The following is a 23,076-nucleotide window of genomic DNA, read 5'->3' as shown; positions in this document are numbered from 1 at the left end:
GGAAAGTACATTCAGAACAATGGGCTTTGAGAGAAACTTCAATTAACCATAAGTGAAATATTCTTGGATTGGTAAAGGGTATTTTACCCAGTGCCAAGTTAAGGATACTTCCATTCGGAACATTCAAGTTCTATTCTGATTAGGTCTGTAGCAAACACACTTTAACAAAGTCTTCTAGCTTCCTGATTAGAATTTCCTACCAAATAGGATGTGTCCTCAGCCAGCAATAGATCCTCAATCTTAGAGCCACGCCAGTAAGCTCCATAAGGCAAGGAACATCTCTGTCTTATTTACCACTGCAACTGGTTCATATTAAGCACTTAATAAAGACTTGAGAAATGACTCCCTCACTTATACAAGGTCAAAATTGCTCATGAGGTATAACTCAGTTTCCTAAGTGCTGTGAGGGTCTCTTTTCCCATAGCTAATCAGACTGCAGGCCACACTGGAAGATGAAGTCAAGCCAACGTCCCATTATAATCCTATTATCCTATAATATTTTTTTTTTCTTTCCATGTATTGTGACATGAAATTAAGCACCTGCCCACTGGCTTCGAGATCAATAAATCTCTCTTTTTTCTGGCAAAATAAAAACATAATAAAATCATTTTCTTTGATTTTAGAAATATATCATTGAATACATCTTTTTCTTCTAATTTTCTAGTGAGATCTCTGCTTTTACCCTGTTCATGAAATCATCTAAATTTAGATCAGCAATGTGCCAGGTAAGAAATCTTTTCCCTGCCAACTGCAAAGAATGACTTTGACAGGCTGCCCATTTAGTGACAGTAACCTGAGGTCTTGCTAGAAAGAAATTAATTCTGGCACAGTGATTTCTGTGTATATGCAAGCACTCTAACTCACAACCCTTAGATTCTTCCCTTTTACCAAGGAACCAGAAGCTTCCCTGTGCAGAGTCTGCTCAAGGGGCACCAATATAAACAGACACTGTGCTGACGAGCAGTATTCTGGATGCAGCATGGGGGATGACAGCCAGTGCACAGCATGACTGTCCCACACACTCTGCCACCAGCACCGATGAACTCTGGGAAGCCTCCTCATGCTGGCCAGGAGCTTGGAGTGAAGACAAAGGCACGAGAACAGGGACTTTTTTTTCTCTTTATTTACAGATATCAAGGACCTTGTGAGTTTGGGGAGAAAAGTGAGGAAAAAGACATGTAGGACACCTTTTATTATTTATTAGGAGGCCTGGGGTTTAGGTCCTGAGCCCGCCACTTGGTAGTCATGTAACCTTGGGGAAGCTACTTGACCATCAGAATATCACTTCCTCCTCTGTCAAATGGTAATAATAGCAGCTACTTCATGAAGTTCTTGTGAAAATTACATCAGATAATGCACGCAACACTTACCACAGCGCTTGCATACATTCAGCCCTCAATGAGTAGCTATTAAATACAGAACATGGTCAAGCAGGGAGAATGCACTACCACAAAAATGGATGTTATAAGAAAAAGGCATTTGCTAGAAAGTCCTAGCTTAGCAGCAGAAAATGGTTTGATGTCTCTTCTATGATTCTGGGAACCTGATAATTTGGTACATGTAAAATCTTTGGGTAGTTATTCCGGTTATTTAAAGGAATTCACAAATCATTATTCGTAGGAGAGAATAAAAAAAGGAGAAACTCATCTATGTGTTATTTTCCTGAACCAAACTAAAATACCACTTCTCAAAGTGAGAATAAGTGTTTGAAAGTCCTTAAAATGCTTTCTCAGTGTCAAAGTTAACAAGGGGGTAAATAGGAAATTCTAATATAATATAGAATGTTTAAATATTGATTTTGTAATAAGCATGGAGTATTTTTTAAAAATTCATTATGAATTCCCCTAGAAGTTATTTCAACCTTTGTAGCAAATTCAGTACCATAAGAACACAGCTGGATAAGACTTACCAAATCATCTAATCCAGACCCTCTCTGCCTGAGTTTCACAGAGATGAAGTAACTAGCTATGGCCAGGCCATGGCCAGTATCCTGCTGTCATGCCTCACTTTCCATCCCACAAATGAACCAAGGACTACAGGCATTATGTCCATATACCTTGCTGGAAATTCCACAGTAAGAATTTTCAATTTGTAATTTCAAAAGTTGAGTATTGATACAAGAAGTTCTTTTTAAACAGCATTACCTCCAAAGTGCTAGCTCTTGGCACTTTAAATACACACACACACATCCAAATTTTTTGATATCTACACAAAGGTTATTTTTAGATTCAAGATTATATTAATTATTCTAAATGTTGTCTATAAAATATAAGACTAAATTTCCAACTATTCCCCATTAATAAGATAAATACGAAAAATAGAAAAATGCTTACCTCAAAAATTTCAAAGCCATAAATGTCCAAAACACCCATGACCTTCTTTCTCACTTTTGTTTGTGCCTTAAAAAAAGTTTCAAATCGATGGGTTAATTTAGGCATGAAAAATAACACTAAAAGCATACCAAACATATATTACATATATTACAAACATATATTACCAGTTCATTGTTCCATAACTAGAATAACTATAATTTACGTTTTTGTTTTTTTTAAATGATAATATACTGGCATAGAATCTTTCAGAAATTTTAATAATAGATGACTTATTTAAAGAAGCATTAGTGATGCTTAATTATAAAAAAAAATCTTACTGAATCTTACAACAGGTAAGGTCTTTCAAAATCACCTAGCCCAATACCCTGTTACTTAAGAACATATTAGTAGCTAAAGAGGTCAAGTGACCTTTTCATGGAGTATGTACAATTAGTTCATAGATGTCCACAATCAGCACTCTCAAAGTAACTCTGCAAAGACTATTCGCCTGTGAGATTTCTAACAAGACATATAACAAAACAAAATAGATAGAACCCCTGAAAAATTTCAATCCTGTACAATGTAAATTCTTTTCAAGGAACAATCTTTATAAGTGATGACTGATGGTCTGATAATAAAATTAAAATACTTTTTAACCTAATGTTTATACTCCAAATACCATTTATTACAACTGATTTATTTGGGTATAGAGATTCAGTACCTTAATGCTTTCATTGATTCGATTTACCAACCATGAAAACAACCTACTATAGAGGTTTTTAGCCAGAGCATCACGGGCATAATAAGCCTATCAAAAAGAAAAAAAAATTCAATAATCACAATTACTACAATGCTTAATTTTAATAAGATTTTAATAAATATTTAAAGCTCTTTTATTTCAATTCTCTTTTCAGAGTCAGTTTTCATTGCACTCTGGATGAACAGTCGAGTCTTTAAAACAATTAGGCAAATTATACCCAGTTATTATACCTTTTCACACTCTAGGAAACTAATTCTAAATATTACAAAAGCTTTCTCCACATGGATATTCATCTCAAAGTTATGGAAAAGAGAAAAATCAGAGACAATTTAGAAGTCCAGCAAAGGAGAATAGTAAAATAAATAAATACCTATTGATGGGGAAGTCCCACAATCATCACAGAACGATCATTATGAAAATTAGGTAATGAAATGGGAAAGGCTTATGTTTTGTGAAAATAAAAAACTGTGTGTGTAATACAATGAAACTATTTTTTTCCTAACGATGATACATAGGAAAGGAAATTCAGAGGAAATACATTAAAATGGCTTCATTCAATCTTTTGAGTATTTTTTAAAAATCTTCCACAGTGAGTAGTACAACAAGACATTGTTGGACAACATGCTGTATAATAAAAATAAAACCTTTTTATTTGCTAATTTATTTATTTGAAAGCTGTTCATAGCTATTTGTCAAAGAAGCAGTAGAAGATGTATATGTCTCCATGACCTCGACTGAGAATCCGCAGGCTGGAGAAAGTTAAGTTTGGTTGAGAGAACCTAACAGTCCTTCAGTGCACTGGGTGCCAAGTGTGACACCACCACTCCTGTGGAGGCCCAGAGATGGGTGTCAGCTGCCTCAGGGAAGGAAAGCCAGAGGTTTTGCTACTGTTTTTAATACTGTGGCCATATGTGTGTATTTCATTGCTTATAAGTAGAAAGTTGGGGATTGTTATTAAAGAAAATCATTATATTTTTATTTTATAAAAAAAAACCACAATTTATTGGGTTATATGGAAATTCTTTCTCCACACTGCTCCCTAATTGAAGTGCAATGACTTTAATAACACACATCCCTGGCAACATAGAGCACCTTCTCCTTTCATCTTACATTTCCTAGCTAATCCCAAACCTTCCCCCTAAGTCTCAGGCAACTAGCTACTCCAATTAGGGTTAGAAAATCTACCTAGAAGTTGGCAGAAAATAAATCTAACTGCACAATGCTGTGCTGGCGTGGTGGTGGGAATGATTCCACAGCAGAAAATTCATGTAAAATACTGAAACAGACAAAGAAGCCTAAATTTAGATGCATACGCTTTCTCTGATCTCCTTTCTTCTAGTTTTTACTTTTATTAAGAAAAAAGGAAATTTAAGTGCCTAGAACAGTGCCAGTCACATAGTAAGCCTATAGATATATAGCATGATTTTTGAAGTATCCTCTTCCTCTACCACTACCCCTCATAAGCCTATATAATTCTTTAATTCTTTCTCCTTTAGTCTTACAAATCCTAGTTATCTCAAAATACCACATAATCTCAAAATGTTAAATTTTTATAAGCAGACCCCTTTTCACCATAATGCCAGCCAGTTTTTTTAGTTGTATGCTACACCTCCTTCTAACAAACTACCATTTCAATGTGAACCTTAACTAATAGTGACAATCTATTCTGGTCAAGTCCTTTAGCTATTTTAAAGTGTATTCACAACCAATAATAATCTTTTCTGCTTCCTTCAAACAATATTTATTCCAGAAGTCTCCAACTCAAACACTTCCAGGGACTGAGTAATAGAAATGCATGGGAAGCAGTGGAATCAGCAGGGCTGGAGGATGCATTTCAGGTTAGAGGCAAATTCAAAATGTAAAAAGCAAGCAAACAGAACAAAAATGAAAAAAACCTATCCTCTAGTCAAGTAAATTATGCCTATTTAGCTATATTTGGCCCTTGGAGCTGCCCGTTTGCCACCCCTGATTTCTTGAGTCTGATTCGTGCCACCCAAGCTCCACGTTAATATCCTCCAGAAAGTGCAGGAATGTTTATTCTCATTTAAGGATCACTAATAAGGTGTGTAGAAACAAGGGAAGACACTGAATATGCTGATTCACCATCCCAGATGAAAAGACTGTGCATTTCTGCACCTGTGTGAAGCTCCCTGAGGAACTTCCAGATGGCACCTGCTGCCAAAGTGACCCGCATCAGGTGTGGCCCAGGACAATAAATGCTAGGCAAGGCAGAGACACAGAGATGCATGGATACGGGGCCTATCCTCCAGGAACTTACAGTCGAATGGGGGAGGTCAAACCAAAATGAATGAAACAATCAGCGGGCAGTGCCAAACTGTAGGAGAAAAAAAAGTTTTAAAAAGGGAGAATTAGAGAGCCTATGTAATCAAGGAAGGCTCCCTGGATGAGGTGCAATTAGGTAGACCATTTAGATACAGAAGGAATGAGCAGGGACATGTGGAGTGAGAGACAAGCAGAAGCAAGGGCACCAGGTAAAAGTAAGTGTAGCACTGAGAACTAGCAGAGAATAAATTAGGATAAGCTGTGTAGGGTTAGCTTACAGAGGGCCTTGCAAGTCAAGGAGAGAGTACGTGATGAAAGCCGAATGATAACTCTGTCTTTAGTTTCCATCATTTCAATATTAAGCACCATATCTGAGGAAACAAATCTAAATGCCCTGGGGACAATGATGTATGAGGCAATAAATATGATAATGGGGCTCAAGAATTGAAGCTATGAGGAAAAGTTAATAAAACAAATCACTTCTCACTGGAATCAAAACCTTCTAGGCAAAAAGATCGGTAGAAACAAATACCCTGAACCTTACATTAAAAAAAAAATACTTGAATAGGAGCTAAATAATCAAGGATCTCTAGTCAAATTCTTTTATGCCAAAGTTAAAGGAATGTGGAAAAGTTTTACACAGTGATGCAAGGTGACTCAAGCTTATAAAGTAAGAGGTACCTGGGCCTTGTTTCTGTAAAGAATGAATAAAAAAGCAAGAGTAAAACACACAATAAAAACAGACCAAAATATATCCATATATCTTCCATATACGGATATTTGTAAAGGGCTTTCTTAAACACCAGAGGTTTTTTCCATCACATCACCATATACTTAACAACTCCCACTCTGGCTATTGAAAATGTCTAAACTCAGCGTGACCTTCAATACAGTGGTTCTCAAATGCGGTCCCTGGACCAGCAGTGGCAGCATCACCTCTGAGCTTGTTAGAAATGCAAATCCTTCGGTCTTTCTCCAGACCTACTGCATCAAACACTCTGGGGGTATGGCCTGCAAACTGTATTTAACAAACACTCCAGGTGATTCTGATGCGCCCTCAAGTCCAGGAACTACTGCTGTAGATGCTCTACTCGCTTACTCCAAACTTAACCTTCCCAGCCATATTGCTTTGAATCCTCTTCAGATATCCACAGCTGTAGCAAAGCTTGATCAACCCACTTCCTGATATATACTCCAAACCTGGCTTTTCTCACTGTCTTCTTTTTGAAATGCCCTTTTGTCTACATTTATATATCTAAATCCATCAAGACTAGTTCAGAAACATCTTCTCCATGAAGTCTTTCTTAATTCCACATGTCCTTACTTATGGTCTACATCCTATATCTTGTGCTGAGCAGGCTTCAACATATTTTTCCTGATAAACAAAGTCACTCATCATCTGAGTTTGAATTAGTAGGGTTGACTTGGATAGAACTGATGGCAGAAGTAGAAATTTAAGAAAAAAAGACACAATGGTTATAGCTAGGAAAAAACTGTTACAAACCAAACTTACGTATACATAGTTATATATTTTCCATAGCCAAACAGCTCACCTAAAATAAGAAGTAACCGTTGTAAGAAAACTAAACACACATAAGCATTCTTGAGTTAGTAGGAAAGACTAGTTTAAAGCAGCAGAGGGAAAGACTAAATCCACTCTACTGTCCTAAAGATGCGTAAGGCTAAGTACAAGGAGGATGAAAATACAGGTAGACAAAGTAGACCTGAGTGGGAAAAGTCCTGAATTAGTCATTTAATTCTAGTCCAGATGAGCACTGACGGGTGGGGAAATGTTTAGCCATAGAACAAAGGGTTTATGCTGACAGGGTCTCCAGAAGTTGCCTAGGTATACATGCATGCATGCATCCATTCACCCATCCATTTAACTTGAACCAAAAGAGAGAAGTAAACATCTCAGATCTGTGTCTTAGACTTCGCTGTCCTAAGTGTGGAGGATGAAGATGGTGCAATAAGGAAGGCAGGGAGGCCAACTTGGCCATTTAATCACAAGCTGGCTTCTCCCACTCACTGTCTTCTTCAAATCAGTAAGTAGAAATTCCATTTTCTAATTGCTTAGACCAAAAATGTGAGTCATCCTTAACTCTTCTCTTTCTTTCATATTGTTATATAGGACAAGGGTCTCAAGGTCTAAGCCATTCTTATTCTTACTACATGCTGTTCTTGCTAAATGTTAAAATGTAGCATAGTATTTTGCAGATGGAGCTGTAAGATGAACTTGACCAGAACCCAACCTGATAAGTTTAGCCCCCTGCAAAGAAGAAATCAATAGGTAATTAACAAAATCCAGATAAGTTTAGCCAACTGCCAAGAAGAAACCAACATGTAATTAACCAAATAGTGTATATAAGCAATAGCTAAACTTACCTACAGGGGAAACAGAGTATTGGATGTGAATCCTGTCTCCTTCACTTGCTTCAAGTAAATAAAACTACCAAACAACAATCACAGAATACTCCAAGTGGCGAACCCTTTGAGTTCAGTAAAAATACCACATAACAAGCCATCAGCAAATCTCATTGCCTCTAACTTCAAAATATATCCAGACGTGACCAATGCTCACTCCACTGCCAATGCCTGGTTCAAGCCACCATCATCTCTGGATTATCATACAACTCCTCACATCTCCCCTGTGCTGTAAATTAAATGTTTGTGTACCCCCCAAAAGCCTATGTTGAAGCCCTAATCCCCAGCGTGATGGTATTTGGAGATGGGGCTTCAGGGGGCAATTCGGTTTGGCTGTGGATATGAGGGTGAAGCTCCTATGACAGGACTAGTGCCCTTATAAGGGGAAGAGATGCCAGAGCACACATTCTCTCTCAAACTCACACTTTCGCCCTCTTTCTCTCTCTGCCATTGAAGATAAAGAAAGAAGGTAGTCATCTATAAGCCACAAAGAGAGCCCTCACCAAGAACCCAACCGTGCCATCACCCTGATCTCAGACTTTGGCCTCCAGAACTGTGAGAAATAAATGTTTTTTGTTTAAGCCACCCAATCAATGGTATTCTGTTACAGCAGCCCAAATTAAGACACTCTGCTTTTAATCCTCCTTCTACTACTTCTACTCTCCACGGGGCAGCTGTAACGACCCCTTGAAATACAAGGCTGATCATGCCACTCATGCTCAAAAAACTGGTCATTTCTCACCTGACTCAGCTGCAACTTCCCCATCCCCAGCACTATGGCTCTCCCTTACTCTGCCCTACTTATTTTCTTTGCCTACTGCACTCACCACCTGCTTGAACCAAAGGAGACAAATTTATTTATTTACTAGGTTTATTGGCTATTGTCTGGCTCCTCCTGCCAAAATTTTAAGCTCCATGAAGGCAGGGATCTTATGTTTATTTTATTGCTGTGTCCCCAAGTGCCTAGAAGGATGCCTAAAATACTGAATTAGAGTTAAGATAATAACTTGCAAGGTAAATTTTTTACTTCCACTTATATAAAACGATCAAAAACTTTTTAAAAACTCACTTCCGGACATAACGTTTCACCTACCTGAGCCACATTCAGTGTAGTTGAAACTTTCTCCTGCTTGGCCTCAACTGTTCGGAAACTGAATGCACGTTCTAGAACTGACTGATCGATGCCAGTCAACTCACAAATTTCTTTTAACTCTGTTGGGGAATGGACACAGAAAGTGACTGTATATGTGCTGCTGATAATCACTTTCAAGGCTTAGGGTGTTCTTTCTAAATCACATTCAATAGTATAAAACATAATCATCAAAAGACTTAAAATGTAGCTGTAATGATGTTTCTGCTCAGTTTCACTGGAAAGCTTTTTCAAACCAATGAAAAGCAAATTTTACTTCCTAAATTAAAAATTTGGGGTCAGGGGTTCAAAATAAATTTGTTAAACAGAGTTGATTCTCTACTGACTTACCATTCTTATCTTTGATTTTGCTTTCATCTAAACCATTCACTCGAGATTCAGGTTTGAACTCGATGTTGCCCAGTTTCAACACTGCCGCCACCACCTCCAAGACGGACTCGGCCTCGTGATCCATGAAACCCACAATCTGCATGGCATTCTGAGATGGGGGAAAAAAAGTTCCTGTTTCTTGCCTAGTTCTTATTTTTTTTTTTTTTTTTTTTATGAATCATATAACAGATGTTTCTGAAAAAACAAAACCAACAACAACAACAAAAGACAAGGTGCCCCAGAATAAACCTTCCAAAAGGCAAACCTATCAATAGATCTGATGTAGTACCAATGTGGGGCTATATTCAGTGGTTTCAAGTTGTGATCCAGAGAGCCCTAAGATATCTCGTGTACTGTGGCAAAGTGAGTGGGGTGGGGGAGTATAAAAAGGAAGATAGAATGAGAAGAGGCTGAGAGCTGAGCCTTGGGTTCCTGGCAGTCTGTGTGTGTGTGTGTGTGTGTGTGTGTGTGTGTGTGTGTGTGTGTAATGGTGTGTCTATCTTTTTTTAAATTGGGGTTCTACTGTTAGAAATAAAACCAAACAAAAAGGTTTCACAACTCCTTACAAAAAAATCTCCTTGTTTATTTTACATATGAGAAAAACTGGTTTGCAAAGGTAAAGTACTTGATCCAAGGCACAACAGGTAACAAGGAACATTTGTTCAGTCATAAATTTTTGCCGAGTGTCAACAATTTGCCAGGCAAAGTAGTTCTAGAACTGTCTTGAACTCAAGTCTCAAAATCATGTCCAGGAATCAATAGGCCTCCCATATGAAGATGCTTACACAGTTTGAAAAAAATGACACATCTAAGAAATGCTTTTTTTGGAGAATAGCCCATCTTATTTATTTATTCATTTATTTATTTATATAGGACTAAGCTACCTAGAATTTCAAACACATACAAAAGTAAAAAGAGCAGGAAAAGAACCTCAAGTCATTTCCATTCACCCTCAAAGATTATCAGCGGTCCCCAATCTTTTTGGCACTGGGACCAGTGCTCCTATGGGAATCTGAAGCCTAATGATGTGAGGTGGAGCTGAGGCGGTGATGCTAGCGCTGGGGAGTGGCTACAAATACAGATGAAGCTTTGCTCCCTCGCCAGCCACTCATCTCCTGCTGTGTGGCCCAGTTCCTAACAGACCACGGACAGGTACTGGTCCGCGCAGCCTGGGGGTTAACTGATGCCAATCTTGTTTCATCTATAATCCGATCTACTCCTCCCTCCTCCCCACCATCACGACTGTCTCATTTTTAAGTAAATAACAGTTATCATACCATGTCCTAATAGGAGTAAGTTTCAAAGTGCCACATAAACATAGAATATAAATTAAAATAAATTTTCTAATGAACATAAAATGCTAATCATTCTGGTTTATTCATAATTTTTTGAAAATTGTATAAAAACAACTTTCTGTCTCAAAAAGAGTTTCACTTCATAATCTTACGACATGTTAAGTTCAGTTTTCACGTTTGAAAATTAATTATTGAGCTTTGGCTATGAAAAAACACTCAGTATTTCAGAACAACATTAAAAGAGTCCAAACTCCAAGATAATATAATAAGAAAGCTCCTTTTGATAAATAGTAAGATCACATGCTCCAATAAAGCATGACTTCACAATATTATTGGATTTTTGAGCTAGTAAAACCAGCAAACTCATAAAAATACAACAAATTCTTACATAATTCTAAAACCTTAGTATGAGTTATACATTAAAGAAAACGCAGACGTGTTACCAACTCCGATTGAGCGGTATACGGTTACTCATTTTAAAGAGTAATAGATTACAACTTACCCTAACGGTTCTGAAATTCGATGCATCATCCACTCCATTAACTTTGGCAGAATCCAGACTCAGGTAGTTATATCTGCTGAAATCCCGCTCAAGTTTAAGTTTATCTATTGAATCACATATACAAGTTGATAAGCTATTTCAATAAATCTAATTATCTTTAAGATGTCATTCCTTTATCCCTTCAGGAAAAAATGACTTTCATATTCTCTATTGAAATAACAGAACAAAAACTAATGCCCAAATAACAATAACAGCATTTTTCTAAAATCACTTTATCACCATTGTACATATTTCAGACTCTGTTTTTTTTACACCTATTTTAATGGGTAAGGCCCTTCCCATACTTTTATAAGATAAAATGTCTTCAATGTACTATTTCATTATAACATGATGTCTGCCTAGTGATTCCCTCACCATTGGACACTCGGTTTCTCACCAGTTCATAATAATAAATAGAGGGCGGAGATAAATGTCTTCATATAAAATGTTCTTGGGGTTCTTTTGAATTATTTCGTTGGGGTATATTCTAAAAACTGGTGTGCCTGGGCAGTAGGTTCTGATCATTTTATGACTTATTTGGATTGCTAATTAGTCCTCACTTTGAAGTGACACCCAGAAGCTCTAAGTAGATCAGTGCCTGACAACTCTGCCAGCATTATCCTTTTTAATAACTTTTGCTAATGTATGTATAGTGAACACTTCATAGTTGTCTTAATGTCATTTATTAATTATTAGTAAGGATATTTTTTTCCCCTAGGTATTGCTGATTATCCATAGCTCTTTTTGTTTGAACTATTTGTTCAAAACTTTTTATCACTTGGCTATTGCTATTGAATACTATACTTATGTACTTATGTAGTCTCTAAAATATCCAAAAGGTCATTATTTTTAACTCTAGTATCAGTTGCGTCTTCCCATTATTTTTAAATCTTCTCTGAACAATTTTTTTGTAATTGTACTCATCTACAGCTCCTTGACCATTTTCTCTCCCCAAATGGAATAATTATATTCTTCCATTTTATTTTTTTACTTTATGATTAAGCCCTCCCCCAACATCTAGCTCTTACAGTAAACCATCTGAGACACAGGGTGCAGTATCTGGTGAGGTACAGGGATATGTATCAAACAAATGCTGGGGTGTGACAAAAGCAAATATACCATGCTCTTCATTTCAACCAGAGTCATGGAAAATTTTTAAGAAGGAAGGGGAAAAGTATATAAGATATCTTTAAAAAAGAAGCTTTGGGAAATGTGTAACACTTAAAAATTAATACATAGAAACGGCCTTACTGAGAAGCTCTTCCGAGGCACCAGAGAGCAGCTGATAGAACACGTGGAAGTTTCTTTCGCCCCTTGGCTGCTTAACAACTCGAGATTTCTCTAAAAGATCTAAAGAGAAAATCAAATCATAGTATAGTATTAATTTTGCTTTTAAACCCACCATGGTTCCTTTTCCCCCCGTTCACTTTTCACTTTCTGTTTTATATTAGTAACAACAGAAACTACATTTTCAGCTTTTTTCATGAAGCTGAACTCTAACTAGAATCACCATATTAAACAATCGAGGTTCCTTTTAGACAACAGTGAATATGCACAATAAATTCAACGATATAGTCAACAAGTTGATTAAAGACAATATAGTTTTACAGAGATATTCTCTTGGTTTTATATAATATATGACATTAAGTTCTTCAAAAGGTAGCATTACAAATCAAATCAAGCAATGAAATATAGCTTTACTAACCCACTAAATAATTATAATGATAAAAAAATGAGTTAATATTTTTGAGACCTTATTGTGTGCTAAGTGCTTTATAGACTTATCTCACTGAATCCTCCCAACCACTTTATAAGGTATTATTTAACAGATGAAAAAATTAACAGTCCAAGAGTTTAGGTAGGATTCGAAATCAGGTCATTTGACCCAAATGCAGAACCCATCCTATATCCACATGCCCTGCTAACTGGGATAAATGAAGCAGATTTTCCTGATATCATGAAGTCTTAGAGAATGAAAGTAGTTCTCATTTAATAGAACTTGGTGATATTTGACAGTATACTTTCATTGATTATAGATAATTTTTCATCCTATAAATTTGATGTGGTATCAAGTTTTCAAACTTTCACAAAGAAAGAGAGTGGAGGAGGAGGAGGAGGAGGAGGAGGGAGGAGGAAGGAAGGAAGAAGGAAGGAAGGAAGGAAGGAAGGAAGAGGGAAGGGGAGCCGGGGAGAGAGGGAGAGGAGGGGAAGCGAAGGAATAGGAAGGGAGAGGTAAGAGAAGAGAAGAGAAAAAAGAAAAGGAAAAAGGAAAAAGAAAAGAGAAAAGAAAAGCCAGCCAACCAAAAACGAGCCATTGTGGATGTACAGAGGAGATGGCAGAGAATATTCCCACCTGGACTCCTGCGTATCATTGACCAGTGATATAAAAGAGGCTCTGAATTCTACGGGCAGAGACAAAATTATTTATAAAAGTCCAAATCAGTGATGCCATTATTGAGCACTAATTTTAGAGAACAGACACATTTGAATTCCAATCAGACTAAAGTCTAAACATAATCCAAACAATGCATAAAGGAGAGAATAATGTGAAATTTCTCTGGAAATGGTCATTGAACATCTTAATTTGTATTTCTGGAATTCACACCAGCATCCGATAAGGAGCCTAGGCAGAGTTAGAGTGTAGATATGATGAAAGAGAGGTCGTAGAGCACTCTAAATGCATGAGGTCACTTGTAAGAATGAAGAGATGGGTTATAAGGAAGCACAAAATTAAGTTAACTAAAAAGAGAACAAAAATATGTAAATACAAAAATTATTAGGAACAGGATGCTATGGTGGTTTAATTTTCATCTCCAGTTCTCATTTGACTTGGATGACTGCCAATGCCCTCAAATAATGAAGACTTTATATTCAGCAAAAAGAAAGAAAACAGAAATTGAAAGCACAAGTGAGATAAAATTTAAAGAAAGATTATGCAGTATTCATCATCTCTAAGAATCGAACATTTCAATTAATAAGTAGTGACATGCAGAGTAGAAGACGAAATAAGCAAGCAGGTAAGGATAAAAATGCAGTATGATTTTACTAATCATGTGGCCAAGCTTTCATGGGAATCTGAGAGAACTGGCACAGTTTTAGAAGAAAGAACCCACAGGGCATGGGCAGATCTTCATTGAGAAGCCAATCCTTACAGGAAATTCCTCAAGCCTAGAAGAAAGTAACTTGATTCACATGAAAAATATGAACAAATGATACAATGTACTTCATCCACTTATACACAAATTCCTTCAATCAACTCACTCATTGCTCACCCACTATGTGCTAGGAACTACTTGCAGATGAGCCCAGCACTGATTGCCAACATGAAGACCTGCTTCCTCTTGGCCCACAAGAGTCCTACATGCTTAGGGTCACTCCCACCCACCAAACCAACAGCAGCATTTCTTTCCGGGGTGGGATGCCAAGGCCCTTATGAAAACATGAGGTGGGGGTGGAGAAGGCAGAGTGACCAAGTGTCCTTCATCTGTCAAAGCCCACAAACCCCAGGCTCTTCCCATAGTGCTAAGAACCCTACCATGCCTCACAAGCATTGGCAGCCTGCTGCCTTCCCACCTAACAGTGATACCTGAATAATAATGACAATTGTTTGGCGCCACTTCTCCAATCACATTCTAACAAGCCAACTGTGGTATTTCAAGACACAAAATAATACCTTCGAAGCATACGACAGGGCCACATTGCACCAAGAGCAACGCACTGGCCAGCCTAATATTTGGCACTTTTGGAACAAATGCTCATAGACAATGGAGGGTTTAGAAACTGTGATGGTTTTAAGATTCTGCCATTAAGATGGCAGATAACAGCCACCAAGTTAAAGAATAATATTCGCTTGTGCAGAGTGTAGAAAGGAATGTTGGCCAATGTACTTCTTGAATCACACACACTGATACGATCAGTCATTACTATTGCATTCAAATATGAAGCATAATGCGATATGTGCTTAAAAGGAAAGATGCAAAGGGGAGGTAGAGAGGGAACTTTCACTGACCTTTCCCTGTGCATTCATGAATATTTCCCTGAAGTTGGTTTTATAATCCTATATTACAGATGAGAAAATGAGGCTCACATCACGTTGTCACTAAGCCATAGGCCAGAATTCAAAGCTTTGGGGGACTAAGGTATCATGCTTATGCTCTTTATAATTTTCCAGCAAAATGATGCAAACTCCATAAACACTTGGAAATGTGTACTTACATAAACTATTTAACTTCTAAACAACTAAAATGAGGAACCTTTTACTACAAAACAGTAGAAGGTTTTACCACCTAAAATGCTTAGTCTATTACCCTAGGGCCTATTTCTATGTGACTTTTCTCGTAAGTTACAAGTTTCCAGGTAGAAAAGTAATCAGGGAAAATGCCCCAAAATAATTTACTAGTACTTAAAAACCATTCGTTATTCTATCTTCTATGTCCGTGCACCAATATAATAGAACAGTATGCAGCTGTATCAGATAATTACTCAAAGAACAGAACATAAATTCAATTTGCTACAAGGACTCACCACCTGACCATTTCAATCTACTGAAATGTCCCCCTGAATTAAGTCAAAGCAAAACACTGGTACGGCCTTCTCTTCTACTTTAGATGTTTCTGCCAACACTGACTGAGCCTCTGCTAACAAGATTTTGCACAGAGGAGTACAAGACATGCCAAATATTTAGTAGATACTGGTCGTTCCTCGGTATCTGTGTGAGATTGGTTCCAGGATCCCTGAATCCACAGATGCTCAAGTCGCTTATATAAAATGGCATAGTACAAAGCATATAGTTGGCCCCACATATCTGTTTCAATCTATTGTTGGTTAAATCTGTGGATGCAGAATATGTAGATACAGAGGGCTTTAATCCAGTGTAGCTACATTCCCTCCTCAAAATATAAATTTAAGTTCACATTAAATTTGATATAAATTTAAGTTTTAAGGGAAGAGATAGCATCTATTAAGCCATTTTGAAGGGGAAAATCAATGGGCAGGACAGCATAACTCTGGAATCAGAACTTCTCCACCAATCCCATCCATGCCTCTGCCACCTGACTACGTATTCACAGAACCAGGCCATCTTTTAGAGGCTTTCTTAGTTTTGACTAATTACCAGCTAGTCCACAGAACATACATGTGCTTATGCCTATCATAGAACAACCTCTCCACACAAAGATATGAAAGAAGTAAAATGTCCATGTTTGCACTTGCTGGAGAAAGAAGTTTTTAATAGGCAAAGGAATAAAAGGACAAGTAGGAGTTTGGAAGGGGTAAAAAAAAAATCACATCACTTTGGAACATAACAGGTGAAGGATTAGATAGTATGATCTTATTTTAAGCATAATTTCCCTCCCTGAAAAAAAGAAATGATCCAAGTTCTTGATCCAGGGTTAAGGAAGAATCAGCTTTATCTTTATTTTGCCAGTGAGGCCAGAATGACAACGAACGCCCATGCTGTGGAACACTGACCCGCCCCCCATGCTCCTCTCTAGCTGCTCAAAGATAAACTGTATGAAGAAGTATTTGAGTGGCATTTAGGCTCTTCCACATCGATTTATGCCCTTTTGTTAAAGCAAAATGATATATTCAGCAATAATTACAGGCCTACAATCTGAGTAACTACAATGTCTCCCTTCAGTTTCTGTTGTCTTGGATAGTTATCCCTAAAGGAACAATGTCAAATAACCAGTGAGTTACTGGGCATAACTGATGGTTGTTTCAGTGGAAAACTCTGACTATGAACTTACTTTTGCTCATATATTAGAATGTGTGTGTGTGTGTGTGTGTCTACACACACACACACACACACACACATATTCTCAAATCAACTCTACACTTTTCTGGAAATAGACAACATAACCCTCAAGAATGACAATTAAGAAGTTTTGCTAATGACAGACTTTAAAGTAAAAACGAGGGAGCAAATGTCTTCTTACAAATTGCTCACTGTGCACATGTATTACAGTAAAAGAAAGCAGATGTGAACGCTCACCATAGGGCTGTCTCACAGCCAGATCTCAAGCAGATCTCCATGTATTTTCAGGTTACAGGCACTGAGGGATCTAAAACATCTGGCATGCCATGACATGACATTCCCTTACCTCCACCTCTACTGCAATACTTATTGTGGCGATCATTTAACAACATATAAAAATACTGGATAATTATGTTGTAAACCTGAAATTAATATAATGTTGCATGGCAATTATACCTCAATAAAAAAAAAATTGTAATATTCAGATAAAAATATCCAATAAAGCAGTTTTATTTCTCAATAAATTTTTCTATGTCATAGCCGTACTTGTGCATTGTATACTTGATACTTGTGTGATTATTAATTAATTAGTTAATTAATTCAACAAATATATATTAGGCGTCAGACACTATTTTTGTTGCTATCTTTCAGCAATGAATCAAAGTAAATCTGTCCTTATAGGGATATATTTGGCTATGAGTTAGAGACAATAAGCACATAAGTATATAATAATTTTAAAAACCAATCATTTATTGAGTACTTACTATGTGCCAGGCACTATTACAAGTCCTTTATATGTTAACATATAATTTATACCTTATCGTAACCCCATGAGGTCAGTACTATTATTATCCCATCACAAGGATGAAAAACGCAGACAAAGAGAATTAAATAACTTGCTGTCTTTTTGTTTAGACATTAGGAACCACATGAAAAACCACTGAGAGCTGTGTAAGTAGGCTCATAAATATGGCCCCAATAATGAAGCAGGAAAATGTAAGGCCTACCTATATTTAACCAATTCCATCCTCGTCCCCAGCATTTACTGAGCACCTACTATGTGTCAAGTATTACACTAGGCTCTTGATAAACTAAGGTGAAAAAGACAACCATATCTCCTGTCCTTACAGGTGATGCAGGTATATGTACACCTGAAATCATGAGACTTTTTCATAGCATATATATCTCTGTGCTATTCTTTTAGGAGATAAAATCCCTTGAGACTTGTGCTACATTTTCTCCAGTCTAAATTGCCACCAAGAGCCTGACTATTAATAAAAGCATCAGGTTTCCAAAAGTTTCTAGTGCATAACACTAGATCCAAAATCCTCAAATATAAATGTATAAATTTTATGAGACCAACAAGCATTAACAAAGTAGGAGAAATGTTATCTCAACCAAACATCAACCAAACATCTGGACGTGCTTCCATAAATGAAGTAAATGTTTACCATTTTCTATTTTTTAAACACCTCTCTCCTAATGATACTAACCTCAGGGATATTATTAGCTTTTAAGTGAGTTCAACACAAGTTTTATAGCATATCTCTTTTAGAAAAAGAGGGTAAGCTATTGGGCTTTCTTTTCTACTTCGTGGGTATACAACTGGCTCAAGTGATTTTGTGCCTTTTTCAGGCTAATAATTATAGCCAACAATCTATACTTTTACTAGGTGGCTGCTGGAAAAGGAGGTAAAATATACTTCCTACAAAATGGCAAACCTTGTGTTCTTTTCTAGGCCACAAGAAGCTAACCTTTGGAGATAACAAGAGCGTGTTTACCCATTGCTTTACACCCGTTTATAAAGCCAGCAGGCGGCAATTCCCAGTGACCACCTATGAGTCAGTCTTCTATCTATGCAGGGTGAAATTTCCTGCTCTCACCACTAATGTATTCCTTTCCTCTCCAAAGCAAAGGGTACTCTAAAATACCAGGGTGTTCCCACTACCACAAATTTCAATATAACTTCATCGTGGGAACAAATGGTAACAAACACCATATGAAATCCATTCATGATGATATAGTAATCTTAATTGGAAAATAACTGAGTGTTTAATATTTATTCTCCATGGATACTGTAAGAATTGGAGGGTAGAAGACATTTCTGTTTGGAATTTAAACTTCAAGTGTAAAATCTAAGTTGTTTTCTAATACATGTAATAAGTAATCTTTAAATATCCTCAAAAGTAATATTAGGTCAATAATTCCATAATGTTCAGATATAAGTTCTATAATGAAAACAGTAAACTTACCCTCATTTAAAAAATTAGTGTATTATTAAATTAATAAGTTAATTTGTCTTACACAGAATAAATGCTAAAGATTTATGAGTATCTTTCAGAATAAAAATTAATCATTCCTTAAAATGGTGGTCTAAAATTGAGGCATACCTTTTCCAATATAACTCTCAATACCTACCATACATCATGAAAGGAGCTTGTCCAACAAGCTTAGCAGGGTTATAATCATTTGCTTTTGGTTACATCATATATGTTTGCATGACTTTTGCTTCCATATTTGACATATTAAAACCATTTAACCTAAGCAGCACTATCCTAGCCAATTTCATTTCATATCAAAACTTTCTGTGTAAGGCGTTTCTCTAGTAATTATACATTTTTGCAAACATAGATAATCCCAATGCATGGCACATAAAGTGTGTAGTCATGAAAAATTAAACTATTTAAAAGCTACAAAATGGTGGAAATGGGAAGAACCATAGAATTTATTCAATTCAATCTCACTGTTTGAAAGATGAGGAAACTAGCTCTAGAAGGTTACTCTACAAATAATGATTAAATATTGTTTTAAAAATCAGCTGGACAGTTTGCCCAAATTACTTAGAACACTAACTTTCAAGTGGCATTCCTCTAGTTGTAGAGTGTGTCTGGAAGATCTCAGGGACTACCTGGGAGTCCAGGAGTTCTGGCTATCCATCTCTTGTTAAACCAGATAAGGTCTTATTTTATCTCTTTCAGATGTGGGGTTCAGTATAAAAATTCATTTGAAGAAGGAATGCCACTGCTATAACAAATATAATGAGCATGACTTTGGATACCTGAGTCAATGTGTCATTTTTTTTCCGAGTCGAATTTAAATTATTTTCATTCTAACAATCCCAATAGCATCATAGGGTGGTAAAGGGGCCAAGCCAATGTAGTGGGAGGTTCAACAGTGTGGCTCTCAAAAAAAAACAAAAGGATTCAAAAAGATAACCAGGCCATGGCTCCAGTGAGAGATGCACAAACCCTGAGTCATCATCTTCAATTTTTCAAACTAATCAATTGCAAAATCAACACAAGCAGAGACATCAGGGCAGTGCCACATATACTACAGCTACAAAACACTGATGTCAAGGCCATATTTATAACAGGTACTGACCATTAACGTCCACTTTAGAAAACTCTGGACGTGGGGCTGTTAAGCAAACCTCATCTGACAGTTTGTTTTCTCGCCTTTGACAGAGAACATTTCACTTCTAAAATCACGAATCATGACTAAAGGAGTCTAACAAACCTGTAATTCTACCTAATGGGTCTATCACATTTCAACGATTTAGATAAACCCGAAGACAAAAAAATGTCTTACAATAAAAACTGAAGTATAGGTCCGCTTATTATGTTGATGTCACCCCAAAAAGTTATTAAACTAAAATCAACTATTTATTATTTTGTTTTTAATCATAAAATAATTTTGTTAAAGAAAATAACTATTGCAGAATCTTTTTTATTACTAGATTGGCTTAAAGATCTGTAGAATATAAAATATAGTTGGACTAATACATACTTCTTTAGCAGACTCCTAAAAAGTTCTTCAAAGGTAAAGATTAAGTATTCCTTAAAAATTATTAAATTATATAAGACAACCTGAAACACATAGGTTAAAAGTCTAAGTAGTACAAGAAAATGTATTCTTATAGTCATCTCTTGAAGACCTGAGTATCTAAAATATTCTATAAATACATGCTTTACTATTCTGAACTTCTTTAAAAGGATTCAAGTAAAATACTCACAGTTACTAATCACTCCTCCCAGTGGATCGCCTTTAAAATCAAATTCAATATCCATATATTTGCCCTGCCGAAAAAATACTTTGTGAGTTTTCAGGTTCACCTCAAAATATTCAGTCAGCATATCTTCTTAAAGAATAGCATACCAAGTTCTTTATACATTTGTTTAAATGTAATTAAGAAAGTTACAGTTTATGTAACTGTGACGCAAAACAATATGTCTCCATGAATAATTCATATTAAATACCACATTAGTTCAAAACTAACATATCCCACTGCTAATTCAAGAATAGATCTTCTCAGCCGTCATGTAACTTTTCCATTTCAGATTTGTGTTTCAAATTCTGAAAAGTGTGTGTACTGAAGTCAAGAATAAAACTAACAAAAATAAGTATTCCTTGTATAGGCACTAGTTGAAAAGATAAATTATTTCATTTTTATAGGCAAAATATGTTTTAAGCCATGGCTAGAAACTCTAAACGTACTGGATGGCAGAACACTTAAAAGTACTGTTTTTATATCTACTCAAATCAAATACATAATTATGTGGTTTGGCCAGCTCAGAATCAAACACTGAACAGTATTACTCTCTTGGGTTTTTGATCTAGATTACACAGCAATATATAACCAGGTTCATATTACACTTTACAGATCGTGTATTAAACACGGAGAAAATACACAGGACTTTCATACTGTGATTTTTAAAGAACTGGTCTACAATTGTCTAGTTAAAGAGTAACAAGTCTAAGAGAATAGCCCTGAGAGCCGTTTTTTGTTTGGAAATGGGTGTGTTGATCTAATAAGTAGTCTTTGGTTTTGTTTCATGTTCTACCTTAACAATAGTCAGATAGATGGTTTATAAATAATTCTCCCAAAAAATTACTTTAACTCTTTTCTATTTTCAAAAGAGAGAGAAGAAACATGATCACATGGCACTCAGTCAATGATGCAATTTACCTTTTGTTAGCTCATGCATGCTCTCTCACTTCCTCTTCATTATCATGGGTCATCTGCTATTTTAAAGTCTTCACTTATTTTTAAGCGAAGGTCTATCAACTACTTCCTAGATACTGAAGCCTTCACAAGGGAAAGCAAGGCACAATTCTTATCCTCAAAAACTTACAGTCTAGGGGAGAATTAAGACAGGTAAACAGGGCATTACTGTGTATGGGGACACATCCTACAGTGGCCATGGTGCTATGCACAAAGAAAGGGAGAGCAGGACAAAGGGAGAGCAGGAAGCCTGTCCTAGCTTAAATGCAAAGTATCAGAAGTTAGGCAGGCAAGGAGGTGGGAGAGCAGGAAGGAGCAGGCATAAGAACCAGCATCTGTGAAGATGGTGAGGGAAGCTGGAGCACATCATGACATCAAGACATTCTCCTGACAACTAAGTCAAGACATTAAAGGTTCCTAAACAAGGATGCCAAGATCAGACTCGCCTCTTTACAAGATCACTCTGGCTAGTGTGGAATAGACTGGAAAAGAACAAAACCAAATGTAGCTGAGAGGAGGTGGCAGTAATCAGAGAAGAAATGTTGGTAGCTTTAAGCAGGAGTAGCAAAAGGGAAAAGTAAGCAGTTGAGAGCTACCCAGATAGTCACAATGACAGGTCCTGGGTGCATGTACAAGGTAAGAAAGAGAGAAGCGGGACAAGGATTAAAAAGTCCAGGAATCTGGCTCAGGCAACCAAGTATATAGTGATGTTCCATGATGGTAGGGGACAAAGCAGGCAAAGCAGCTACAAAGGAGGCGGGAAAGGGTAACTTCACAAGAGAGTGAGAGGTCGATCATATGAGAGGGGACAATTTTGACGGAAGGTGGTCCCTGGGCATGAGAGGCCATAGGACGGAGCATAGGTAGAGGGATTAGGATCAGTATGAGACCAGAGTTGAAAATTTCCCAGTGTGACAGGAAGGTATATATACAGATATAGGGATAGGTGAGGCAGAAAAAAGGTTGAAGGTTTAGATAAGGAGGAAGATGGTGATGATGATGATATTTCTGTGAAGTAGGCATAATATCACCAGCTAAGAGTAAAGGATAGGATGTTTGAAGAGAGTAGAACAAACACTGTGGAAAATGAGAAAGGAAGCTGAGTAGGGATAAACTATTAAACTATTGGACAGCACTGAGAATTCTGTTGATACTGGTATGGCACTCATCCCATTTAGCCACATC

At 36.8% G+C, this 23,076-nt stretch overlaps 1 protein-coding gene across 6 annotated transcripts in view; it reads right to left on the bottom strand.

Annotated features, from left to right (window-relative positions):
* The window catches only part of MYO1B (myosin IB), a 159,273-nt gene that overhangs the window by 44,198 nt on the left and 91,999 nt on the right, over nt 1-23,076 (bottom strand). For all 6 annotated transcript variants that reach the window (XM_039844289.1, XM_039844290.1, XM_039844287.1 and 3 more), the window contains exons 7-13: nt 20,902-20,965; nt 12,386-12,484; nt 11,096-11,199; nt 9,260-9,407; nt 8,873-8,991; nt 3,034-3,120; nt 2,334-2,399 (exon numbers count right to left, since the gene is read on the bottom strand). In XM_039844289.1, coding sequence (XP_039700223.1) covers nt 2,334-2,399; nt 3,034-3,120; nt 8,873-8,991; nt 9,260-9,407; nt 11,096-11,199; nt 12,386-12,484; nt 20,902-20,965 — 687 coding nt within the window. The remainder of the gene's footprint in view (nt 1-2,333; nt 2,400-3,033; nt 3,121-8,872; nt 8,992-9,259; nt 9,408-11,095; nt 11,200-12,385; nt 12,485-20,901; nt 20,966-23,076) is intronic.

Source organism: Pteropus medius, unplaced genomic scaffold, assembly GCF_902729225.1.
Source record: "Pteropus medius unplaced genomic scaffold, Ma_sr-lr_union100, whole genome shotgun sequence".
In the NCBI taxonomy this organism is placed as follows: Eukaryota; Metazoa; Chordata; class Mammalia; order Chiroptera; family Pteropodidae; genus Pteropus; species Pteropus medius.
The sequence above is the reverse complement of the archived record's forward strand: the minus strand, read 5'-3'. Positions and strand labels throughout refer to the sequence as shown.